Source organism: Aquarana catesbeiana, linkage group LG06, assembly GCF_042186555.1.
Source record: "Aquarana catesbeiana isolate 2022-GZ linkage group LG06, ASM4218655v1, whole genome shotgun sequence".
Lineage (NCBI taxonomy): Eukaryota > Metazoa > Chordata > Amphibia > Anura > Ranidae > Aquarana > Aquarana catesbeiana.
The window spans coordinates 28,116,600-28,129,460 of NC_133329.1; the positions used below are offsets into that span (position 1 = coordinate 28,116,600).

At 41.2% G+C, this 12,861-nt stretch overlaps 1 protein-coding gene across 1 annotated transcript in view; it reads right to left on the reverse strand.

The window, feature by feature from the left end:
• Positions 1-5,313: 5,313 nt before the first annotated feature.
• LOC141147531 (uncharacterized) overlaps positions 5,314-12,861 on the reverse strand; it is a 128,709-nt gene continuing 121,161 nt past the window's right edge. The window contains exon 4 of the mRNA XM_073634765.1: positions 5,314-5,850. Coding sequence (XP_073490866.1) covers positions 5,444-5,850 — 407 coding nt within the window. The 3' untranslated portion in view covers positions 5,314-5,443. The remainder of the gene's footprint in view (positions 5,851-12,861) is intronic.

Consider the following 12,861-nt stretch of genomic DNA (forward strand, 5'->3'; position numbering starts at 1 on the left):
GACTGCTAGGGTAGCTTCTTCTTTCGGCCAATCGGGAAATCAGACCCGCTTCCTGATTGGCTAGGGGGAGGATCAGTGTTTTAATAGCGAATATTCATTCGCTATTGTAACACACCTGGGTGGGCACTCAGGACCGATTCCTGATTGGCTGGGAGGCAGAATCAGTCTTAGGAGGGCAGTGAAGCGTGGCATTTCCTTGGGAGACAAGATGGGACCAATGAATTCATAGCCTGTAGCATCTGAGTACCACTTTCAAGTGCAGGAGGTTCTTTGTCTGCTTCATCTTTGTGTATCACCTGAGGTCAATCACTTCACTGGGTATATGTAAGAGTTGACAACCACTTTATTATTTTCTACTATAATAATCAAATTCTGACAGGGGTTATAATCCTTTCCCGTACCTTTCCAAAGTGAAGTAATTTGACTTTCACATTTTACAAACATATTTTATTTAATAAATGTCGTATTTTTTAGATTAGTAAGGAAACAAGAACTCAATCTGCAATCAGTTGCTATCTGAGATAAGATATCAATCACAAAGGCAAAGTAATGTTTTCAATGGCGGCACAAACTACAAAACTTCCATTGTAAAAATGAGCATCAAAGAGAGCCCACTCCCATGTACATAGAGTATATTCCCTGAGCAATTTACTAGGAACACTGTACAAGAACAGGGTGAGGCCTTCCCCAATTCTTTGTGGCATGGATTCCACATTCCTTAAACATTTTTTTCTTTTCCAAGAATTTTATTGGGTTTTACCAAGAAATAAAAACAATACAGCGAGGTTTGAAGAGTCACATACACAACTTCCAATGGTACATAAGAATAAAACTTAGAACAAGTAACTTGAAGCTACCTGAAACCTGCTTCTCACAGTAGTCAGCATAAAAATGTGGGAACAAGGAAAGAAAAAACTTTCTGAGCAAAACCTGGTGAATGTTAGGTAGAAGGCTAAGAATATGAGTAGTAGAAACAAGCGGTGGCCCATCCATTAAGGGAACACGGGCGCCACCCCCTATCCATGTCCGCCCCCCTATCTATGCATCTGGTCTCCACGCAGGACTCTGAACGTTTGTATCCCAATGGGGGGAGAGTTTTTCGAAGCACCTGATTAGAGCCAGAGGCTCTAATAGGCTTCAAAATAGGGTGGTCTCGAGGTAGCAGAGCATTGCGCTACGAGCCCACCCAGGTGTGTTACAATAGCGACTGAATAATGCTTCAGTAGATTATCCTTTTGATCCATGTAGGATGTGGGAATACTTAATAATAACCACTTTATCAGTGAAGATGAGATTTAGGTTGGCATAACTAGATAAGGTTCAGGGACTATGTGAAAGCAACTGTAGAGTAACGGAAGGGGGATAAGAGGGTAGCATACAGAGGGTAGGGAGGGGTGTGTGCAAATGTCTTCATGCTTGCAAGTGGGGGGATAGGGGAATCAGGGTGACATATCGCTCCCGTCTCCTTATTGATCAATAATCCTTAAACATTCTGCTCCATGTTCAGTGATTGCATCACACAATTTTTGCAGATTTGTCAGCTGTGAATTTCCTATTCTACCACATCCTAAAGATATTTTACTGAATTCAGATCTGTTGACTGGCCTACCATCTGTGTGTCTTAGCAGAACCTGAGATCCATCAGACCATTCTACATTTTGAGCCCCCTGCAGCCTCATCTTTCTGTTATTGGCTGATAGGAACTCAACATGGTCTTCTGCTTTTGTAGACCATCCACCAACAGGGTACATATTCTGTGCATTCTGAGATTCTTATAGTTATAAAGATCGGTTATCTGTGTTACTGTATCCTTTCTGTCAGCTCTAACCAACCTGCCCATTGACCTTTCCCATCAACAAGGTGATGATGGCACCAATAATCATGCTACAGTCAAAATAAAAATTTTTCCCCATTCATGTTTTCTGTGAACATCAACTCAAGCTCCTGACCTGTATCTGTATGATGTTATGCTTTGCATTGCTGCCATGAGATTGGCTTGATTATATAATTGCATGAACAACCAAGTGTACAGGTGTTCCTAATAAATTGCTCAGTGACTGTATTAATTAAGCACTAACTATAGAAACAAGGTTTAAGGCCCCTTCACACTGGCGGAGTCTGCCAGCGGGGGATCTCTCCACTGATTCCCACTGAGCAGGTGGATTACAGGTCTGTGTCCTCTCCACTGATGCAGAGCAGACATTGACATAGACACAGCCCGCTCTCCTCTATGGGCTGTCAGATAGAAACAGGTCGCCTGTCCGTTTCCATCTGACTGTCACCCGATCCGATCCACCAGATAGATGTGGAATAGATCCCCATCCATCTGTTATTAGCACATAGGATCAGATCAGATGTCCATTGACATCCGCCCCTCCATAGAGAGCAATGGATGGTCCGTTCGGGTCCGCCTGAAAAACTGACAGGCGGATCCAATCAGTCCATCAGTGTGAAAGGGGCCATAAACATTAACACACATTGATAGCATTATTGACAATAAATTGATCTCTTTAACACACATATGTAAAAAATATGTAAATCAATAAAGCACTAAAGATTTTCATTAAAATTATTAAATAATAATGTTGACTAGATAGTTCAGCTAGATAATATAAGGTGATTTTGCTGCCACACATCATAGCAGACCCTAATGGGGCGTACACACGGTCGGACTTTTCGTCTACAAAAGTCCAACGGACGCCGACGGACTAAAGCTGGCTGGTAATCCGATCGTGTGTGGGCTTCTTCGGACTTTCAGCGGACTTTTTCAGCCTCAAATCCGACGGACTTTAGATTTGAAACATGCTTCAAATCTTTACGTCGTAACTACGACGGACCCCGAAATCCGCTCGTCTGTGTGCTAGTCCGACGGACAAAAACCCACGCTAGGGCAGCTATTGGCTACTGGCTATCAACTTTCTTGTTTTAGTCCGGTGTACGTCATCACGTACGAATCCGTCGGACTTTTGTGTGGTCATGTGTAGGCAAGTCCGTTCGTTAGAAAGTCTGCCGCAAGTCCGTTCGTTAGAAAGTCTGCCGCAAGTCCGCCGCAAGTCCGCCGAAAGTCTGTCGGACAGGCTGTCGGACTTTTGTAGACGAAAAGTCCGACCGTGTGTACGCCCCATTAGTCTTTTATAGTTGTATGTGTGTGGACTCCATTATTCTCTTATTTTGCATTCTGTGTGACCATGTTGGGTCTTTAACGTAATAATGATGAAAAAACAAAACAATACTTTGATTTTATGAGCACCACTGGGACTATTAAAAGCCCAACGCTGGGCTTGTATTTGCACCCTCCAGTGCTCCACTCTCCCCCTTAAGGTCTCAGGTTGCTATTTTTTTAGCCTTTTATACTATTTCCAAAAGTCTAAGGGCTGTTATATGAGGCCACTAGCTCTACTCTTCTTTGCTTCTTCTCCAAGCTAGACAGTCCTCAATGATGCAGAGAATGGCATTAACTTGAGGACATCATTGGTGCTCTCTAAAGGATTAGAGGAGAAGTACAGCCAAAGCTCATTCCTTCTGCACTCCTGTGACCCGTTTTCAGCAGACAGTGGGCTGAAGCACACTGTCGGCTTATGTCACAGATCCGCCCACTTGCCTGGACTGGCACAGTGCCACTGGGAGCCTGAGCCGGCCGCTTCCGTCCCCTCCACAGCCTAATATTTCAGTGAGTGTGGGGAGCAGAGCAGACAGCTCTCTGCTCAGGGAGCTCTGAGAACCGAGTGATCTGCGGTGTTTGATCATTCAGTTCTCAGCCCTTGAGCTGGCTGGGGACAGATACAGCATTGGATAGATGCTGCATACACCAAGGTAACTATGATTCTAAAATAAAAAAATCCCATACTTCTCTTTTAAATGGTGAAAGAAGGGCCCTACGGTGATGCCCCCTTTAGAAGTTGGGGCCATGATATCCTGCATTTACTGTCTTTTTTTCAGACTTTTGGGTTTTGTGATGCTGTCAGTCATTCAAACTGGAAGACTGAGGACATCCTGTGGAGAAGAGATTATCTGTGGAACAACTCTGGATTGAAAGTGTGTATTGTAACCGGGGAGCTACTTTTTTATTTTTTTGCAGTTAGGGGTACTGTTCTTTAAGTGGTTGTAAAGCATTTTTTAAAATAACAAACATGTTATGCTTACATGCTCTGTGCAATGGTTTTGCACAAAGCAACTTCCTGCTTTTGGGCCTTCCTGCCCTCTTAGTACCCCCATAGCAAGTCAATTGCTATGGGGACACTCATGTGGGGTCCATCCAGAGCTACACTGTGTGCTTCTATTGACACACACAGTGGGGCTCAGCCCTGCCCCCTACACCCTCATCACTAGATTTGATTGACAGAAGCATGAGCCAATGCCTCCCACTGCTTTCATGAGGTCCAGTAAGGGTAAAGAGAGAGGAGAAAGCTGCTGATCTCGTTCACAGTGGATTGGGGGGTAAGCATTTTTTTTTTTGGGGGGGGGCTGCAGGTACAAGGTTTGTTACCTTAAAGTGTTACTAAACCCACAACAGTAAAATCAGTCTGTATATGCAGAATAGCATGCTTGTTATACTTACTGTGAAACTTAAAGTGGGGTTCCCATTAAAAAAAAAAAAATTAAAAGTCAGCAGCTACAAATACTGCAGCTGCTGACTTTTAATCGGACACTTACCTGTCCAGGGTCCAGGGTCCACCGCTCGGTGGCGCCGGCATTTTAACTATGGGTGCCCGGCTGTGGCTTCACAGCCGGGCACCCACTGCGCATGCGTGAGCCGCACCGTGCGCTGTCACTGGCCCCGCAATCATCTGGGACTGGTCACAGATGATTGACAAGAGGGAGGGTGGAGAGGCGATCTCCCTTCCTGCGCTGAGGGAAGTGACATCAAGAGCCCAGGCACAGAAGGGGGCAGACTACGAGGGACCCCCTAGCAACAGGCATTTAGAGGTGAGTAAAAAAAAAAAATTCTCCTATTTATTTATTTTTTTTAAGCACTTTACAATTTTTTTTTTTTTTTTTTGGGGTGGAACTCCACTTTAAGGGGTTAATCCTCTGCATTGTGTAAAAACAGTTTCTTGTTCTCAGAGATAGCCAGGTCACAGGCTGAAGTTAAAATCTCCTCCTTCCTGATCTCTCAGCACTGGAGAAGCTGTGGAGTTTAGGATGTAACCGTGGTATACAGATCATTCAAAAAGGTATATAGTGGTAGTATTTGTAATGTAAAAAGAAGATTTATAAGCTGTGGGCACTTTGGGGGGGGGGGACTATTTTCATATTACTGGGTTTAGTAACACTTTAATACAGAGAATGCATTGAGGTAAAAAAAAAAAAACCTTTAGTCTTTGCAACCACTTTAATTACAAAAAGTTAACTTTTTCAGGTTGGGCTGAAAAAACCCAGCAGTCATAACATTAAAAAAAATTTGGCTAACTTTACTAACTTTACTGTTGTCTTATTTTTTAATTCAAAACCATGAAAATAAAGACCCGAGGAAACTTTTCTTTTTTTCAGGAGAGGGAGGTCTTGCAGATTCCGTTGCTTTACGTTTAGCTACCATCACTGCTTTCTGCACAGCTTCCTCCACTGCTTTCTCTTGTTCTCTATCATGAATAAATTTGAGTAAAAAACATTTTCTGTCCATCTTCTCAGCAATAGGATCTCTTTTCACTCCCATTCGGAACTCCACATCTTTAATGAGCTCATAAAGACACTTCAGGATGGTCTCGTGTTTACCGCGAGTTTTCAGATGATCCCCAACAGTGTAATTCTCCAGTGAAAACATATTCTCTACCCCAATCTGCCTGAATTTTTCCTTCACGTCTGGCAGATTTCTGTTGCGCTCACGAGTGATGACCACGATGGGTATGAGTCCTTAAAACAGGGAAAAAACAAAGTGTGAGTTTCTTTTTTTATTACAATATTACTTACACACAATCCTGGAAGCTCTATGCCCTATACAAAGGACTGTATATTCCTCTATTTTTTATTATTTCTGAGTTATATGCTGCAGCTCCACCATCTCCTGTAATGCTGTACAGAGTTACTGCCACAGTAATGCCAAAGTAGCTAATAAAATGATATCATTTAATAACTGAATAACATCAGAATGAGCTCAACAAGTTTGCAATATAAAAAGCACAAAAACTGACACTGTATAGTTTAAAGTGGATGTAAACCCTCCATATACCCAGTGAAGTGAACAGCCTCAGATGATACACAGAGAGGAAACAAATCTCCCTACATAAGTTTTACATGTATATCTGCTTTCTTCAGCTTGCTACATTTTTTATAGAGTGCACATTGTGTTAGAGTGTAAAGTCTGGGTATACATTGTGTGACTGCTGATTGGAGGAAAGGCCCCCCCCCCTCCACCCCCCCTCCACATAGGCAGAGGAACAAATGTGCAGAGCTGTGCTGTGACAAGACAAGCTCTCTGCTAATCTTTATAGCACCCACCCAACACAAATTTCAGGGTTGGTTTTATCACAGTTGACAGAGAACTTGTCAGAAGTTATCATGCTAATAACAGAAGAATGGAGCAGCAGAAAGACAAGGGGCGTAGGACTTTGGAGAGAGATACAGTAAGATAACACTACAGATATATGTGCTTAGGTCAAATTTCATGAATCAGGTTTACATCCACTTTAAATTACTAAAAAGAGGCGATCTGGAAAATTTTGCTACGTCCCTTTTGTTCACAGCTGATAGGTGATTATGGGTGAAAAAACAGAAAATCTAAATACTCCATAGATATATATATATATAAAAGATTAACCGTGCTCTCAGCATTGCTGCTCTCTGTATAATGAGACCAATGACATGTTTGCTTATATAAACATTACATCAACAAAGAGTAATCCACATATGATCTATTCTAGACAGTCAGGATGAACAAATCTTCCAGGATTCAGTTGGTGGAGGGGGGTCATTGAATCCTAGTTGAAATCTGTGAACCCCATTAAAGTGTATGTGGAGGGGAATCTTAAACTTTGCCCATTTTAACCACTTGCCTACTGGACACTTTTACCCCCTTCCTGCCCAGGCCAATTTTCAGTTTTCAGCGCTCTCACACTTTTGAATGACATTTGCGCGATCATGCTACACTGTACCCATATGGGATTTCTATAATTTTTTTCACACAAATAGAGCTTTCTTTTGGTGGTATTTAATCATCACTACCGGGGTTTTTATTTTATTGCCACACAAACAAAAAAAGACCAAAAATTTTGAAAACAAAACAAAACAAAACATTTTTCATAGTTTGTTATATTATTTTGCAAACTAGTAACTTTTCTCCTTTATTGATGTGCACTGATGAGGCTGCACTGATGAGGCGGCACTGATGGGCACTGATAGGTGGGCACTGATGAACACTGATTGGCAGCACGGGTTGGCACTGATTGAGTGTCCTGCTTATCAGTGCCAATGTCCCTTTAACACAAGCCGGTTATCGGCTTTCTTCTTCTCGCCTCATGCTGACTGTCAGGAAAAAAAAGCCGATAACCGACTTGTGTTTACATCCTGTGATCAGCTGTCATTGAACACAGCTAATCATGTGGTAAAGGTCCGTTGTGATTGGCTCTCTATCCCGCTCTGTGATCAGCTGGGAGGACATCCATGGACACGATCAAGAAATGACGTCCATGGATGCCCTCCCAGCAAACTAAGCCCATGCTGTAGCAGTCTTTCGGCTATAGGACGGGCAGGAAGTAGTTAAAGGCTAATAGGCATTTTGTTATCAAGGTTGTATTGGGGAGGTGGTCTCTGCAAATTAACAAAGGAAAAAAATACCATACAGCAGTGAGGGGGTTCTTCTAATGCAACTATGAGAGTGACATGAAACAAGGAAACACAAAAGTCCTTTAAACTACCTTGGGAGATTCCTTTAAACATCAAATAGTAAAAAAATAGATTTTTTTAACTTTTACATTTAACTTGGCATAAATGTAGCAGCACCCTAATCAGATTCATTTAACGTAAAAAGAAGGCTTATTGGGTAGTTTTGGCTGCAAAACTAAACTTTTTATTACGTGGTATTATGTCTATATGTACTAGCAAAAGCAGCATCCACAACAGATTTAAAATATATACCCTGTTTCCCCTAAAATAAGACCTAGCGTGATTGTCGGTGATGGCTGCAATATAAGCCCTACCCCCCAAATAAGCCCTAGTTAAAGTCCTTGTAGGTCTTATTTTCAGGGTAGGGCTTATTTTCGGAGAAACAGGGTAGGGCTTATTTGGGGGGTAGGGCTTATATTGCAGCCATCACCGACAATCACGCTAGGTCTTATTTTTGGGGAAACAGGGTAGGAAAGTAAAAAAAAAAATAAAGCTAAAGTCCCAGCTTCATAAAAATTTGTCAGTGGCATACCAGTTTCATTTGTGAGATTTTTAAAACTAAAACTACATATTATCCGAACACCCACATTTCCCCATATGCCCATTTTTTCCAAATATTTTCAGTTTTAAAATATGGGCTTCAGGTATGTGTTTGGAAGAAAATAGGTTTTATCTTGCAATTCAGGTAGGCAAGATTCCATCTTTATATTGAATACATCTATATGGCTAATTCATATTCTACTTAAAGCGGTTGTATAGTCAAAATTTTAACTTTTACCTACAAGTAAGCCTATAATAAGGCTTACCTGTAGGTAAAAAAAAAATCTCCTAAAGGGGTCATTTACTATAGCGCCGCGGCGCTAATTCGCGCACATTTGCGCGAATTAGTGCTAATTAGCGCTATTAGCGCTAATTAGCGCTAAAACGGTATTCACTATAGCGCTGGTGAGAAAATACTCCCAAAATCGAATTTACTATAATTCCCTGAAACCAAATAGCACCCAAATCCTTACTCTGCTAAAAGCTGGAGAATTGCACATGGAAATAATGTTTAAAACATGATATAATTGCCTAAATGGTACTGAAATATGCGGTATATTATTTAAAAATAATCTGCTTTTAAACTGTGTGAAAAAGTGATTTCTACACTGAAATATCTTTAAAAGTCTGAAAAGTGAAAAATTCCCCGTTTTTGTACAACTAGGTGCCAACACAACTGAGCATGCTCAGACCTGCAAATAGCTGTCATTTTAGCTCCAGTGTCTTTTTTTACCAGGCGCTATAGTAAATACCAAAATTAGCACTTGGCTAAAATGTGTTTTTGAGAATGAAAATTTGCGCTATTATAGTCCAAGGCAAGTTTCAGCCATTGCTTCTAATGGTACAATAAATACTTTTAATGTTGAAATGAAATGTATCTTTCTCTGAAATAAATGTTCCTTGCAACAACGTTGTTGCTTCTATTTTGTTTTTTCTCATCTATTTTGTTTTTAAGAATGCTACAATGTGGAATGTTTTGATGTTTTGGTAAAATATATTTTTCTCTGTCACTTTCACTTGTTACTCTTCATCTCACAACCATCTTTACCCTGCTTTTTATTATTTCCAAATATTCATAATTTGAGCCCAAAAAATGTGATATGTGTACCAACATCAGAAATCAAAATGTAATTCCCAAAAAATTAAGGATAATATCACTATTTACTACTAATATCACTATACTCTCACCCACAAAGAACCACCAAATATCACAGAATAAATCAAAAAGAATAACTCTTGAGTAAAGTAATTCCATCACCTCTCAAAAGAAATGCAGTATTTATGTGTTTTTTTGTGTATTTATGTGTATTTATGAGTATTTATGTGTAGGAGGTTCTCTTTTGTCTCAGCTCTGTGGCTTAGAGGTTAGAACTTCTACTGAGTATCCCTGTGTGTCTGGGTTCAAATCCCAAACATTCTGCTTCATGTAGAGTTGTCTCATCTCCCAGGTCCTAAAACTATGTCTAAATGTAGTATTTATGTGTAGGAGGGTTCCACCATCTTTGTAAATCTTGCCAGATAAACTATCTAGCCAAAAGTATTGGGACGCCTGCCTTTACACACACATGACCTTTAATGGCAGCCCAGTCTTAGTCTGTAAGGTTAAAATTTGATTTGGCCCACCCTTTGCAGCTAGAACAGCTTGTGGAAGGCTAGGAAGCCTGTCTACAAGGTTTAGTGTGTCTATGGGAATGTTTGACCATTCTTCCAGAAGTGCATTTGTGAGGCCAGGCACTGATGTTGGATGAGAAGGCCTGGCTCGCAGTCTCTACTCTAATTCAGCCAAAAGGTGTTCTATCGGGTTGAGGTCAGGACTCTTTGCAGGCCAAGCAAGTTCCTCCACCCCAAACTCGCTGATCCATGTCTTTATGGACCTTGCATTGTGCACTGGTGTGCAGTCATGTTGGAACAGGAAGGGGCCGTCCCCAAACTGTTCCCACAAAGTTGGTAGCATGAAATTGTCCAAAATGTCTTGGTATGATGATGCCTTAAGAGTTCCCTTAGCTGGAACTAAGAGGCCAAGCCCAACCCTTGAAAAACAACCCCACATCATAATCCCCCCTCCACCAAATGATTTGGACCAGTGCACAAAGCAAGGTCCATAAAGACATGGATGAGTGAGTTTGGGGTGGAGGAACTTGACTGGCCTGGACAGAGTCCTGACCTCAACACAACAGAACACCTTGGGGATGAATTAGAGTGGAGACTTCTCATCCAACATCAGTGCCTGACCTCACAAATGCACTTGGAAGAATGATCAAACATTCCTATAGACACACTCCTAAACCTTGTGGACGGCCTTCCCAGAAGAGTTGAAGCTGTTCTAGCTGCAAAGGGTGGGCCAACTCAATATTGAACCCTATGGACTAAGACTGGGATGCCATTACAGTTCATGTGCGTTTAAAGGCAGGCGTCCCAATACTTAGGCCAATATATTGTATATTGCTTGTGACACTGAGCATGGCTATGGACTTAGGGCTGGTTCACACCACAGAGATGCAGAGAACATGTGTGAGGTTACCTGCTGGCTGAGTGGGTAGCACTTCTGTCTAACAGCAATGGGGTTGCCGGTTCAACTCCCCAACATGCTAATCCTTGTGTTGAAGTTTATATGTTCTCCCTGTGTGGGTTTTTCACTACAATCCAAAGACATGCTGGCATTTTATTTGTCTCCTGTCAAAATAGTCTCTAATGTAAGAAAGTTACTTTTGGACTTTAGATTGGAAGCTCATTGCAGCCAGGGACTGATGTTAATGGGGGTTATTTACGAAAGGCAAATCCACTTTGCACTACAAGTGCAAACTACAGGTGCAAAGTGCACTTGAAATTGCACTGAAAGTGCTCTTGGAAGTGCAGTCACTGTAGATCTGAGAGGAAGATCTAAAATGAGTGAAGCTCAACTGAGTTTATCATCCAATCATGTACAAGCTAAAATGCTGTTTTTTATTTTCCTTGCATGTCCCTCTTGGATCTACAGCGACTGCACTTCCAAATGCACTTTGCACTTGTAATTTGCCCTTGTAGTGCAAAGTGGATTTACCTTTCATAAATAACCCCCAATGTTTGTTAGCACTAATCATGCCCAGGGACTTGGACATTTCAAATTGTAGGGTTTACACTGCACAGGTACATATGCTTAGAAATCTGTTGCTTTGTGGATGCAAATAGACTTCAATCTTTGTCCTGTAGCTGGAGATTTGATGCACATAGCCAAGGGCTAACAGTTACAAATAGTATTATGTGTTCCTGCTCATCAGGTGCAATCACTTTAGACATACATGAAGAGATAGTTTGAAAGATACTGGTGGGCGTGTACTTCTATTGGGTGTGTCAGTGTGCTAACAATACAACCTCTCTTATATAAAGGCCTGCCGTAGGGGGTTCGTTTGGCCTGAGAAGGTCAGGTTTTTTGCTGTGATTTGTGGGGGAGAAGGAATGATATTGTGCATATTGACAAACGGCCAACTAGGGTTGTTTGCAGAAATTCTTGTGCTTTTTTTTCAATCAAAAGTGGCTTTTTGTGGCCATGCTGTCACTGTTATGTGTGTATTGTTCCTGTCTGACCATGCAAACATGGTTTGGTTCTACTCTTTGAGCTTATTGCTTAATCATGTACACAGAAATGCAGCTTCCAGCAGAACATGGTCACCAATGTATGTGGGTGTGGATTGTGGGCTGGTAGTGGGTGTTATGTATTGAATAAGTGCCTTTTTTAATATTATGTTGGAATGCTTTGTGAGAATAATGACTAAGTATGTTTTTATAATCTTGCAGATAAAAATGTGATGTGTTGCCCATTATACACTGAAAGTAAAGCTGTGTCCACTCTAAGGTTTAGAAAAATTTTAGATTGTAAGCTCCTATGAACAGGACCCTTAAAATCCAATTGCTAAATGTTTTGCTAAATGTAGCGCCATATATCCTGTATAATTTTTTATTTTTTTTTGCCAGTAAATGAATGTACATAATTTTGTGTCTGCTGGCAAAATAAAAGTACATTATTGAGCTTGTTTGTTGTGTTTTTTTTTCTCTCTTTTCTTTTTTTTAGTTTTGGGGGTGGTGGTTTTGGGGTAGTGCAATCTTCTTTTTATACCTTATAATTTCTATAGGCTTTTTTGGTGTACAAATACATAGTCTCTTTGCCCTGGTTCACATTGATGCTACTTTAAAATTGGGCTACTTCACTTGAAGTAGCCCGATTTCAAAGTAGCAAGGTCAGCGTTAGGGATGAGCTTCGAGTTCGAGTCGAACTCATGTTTGACTCGAACATCGGCTGTTCGCAAGTTTGCCGAACAGCGAACAATTTGGGGTGTTCGCAGCAAATTCGAATGCCGCGGAACACTCTTTAAAAGTCTATGGGAGAAATCAAAAGTGCTAATTTTAAAGGCTTATATGCAAGTTATTGTCGTTTTTGGATCTTTGGGGGTACCCCCAAACCGTTTTTTTTTTTTAATTTTGGCGCGGGGTTCCCCTTAATTTCCTTACCAGACCTGAAGGGCCTGG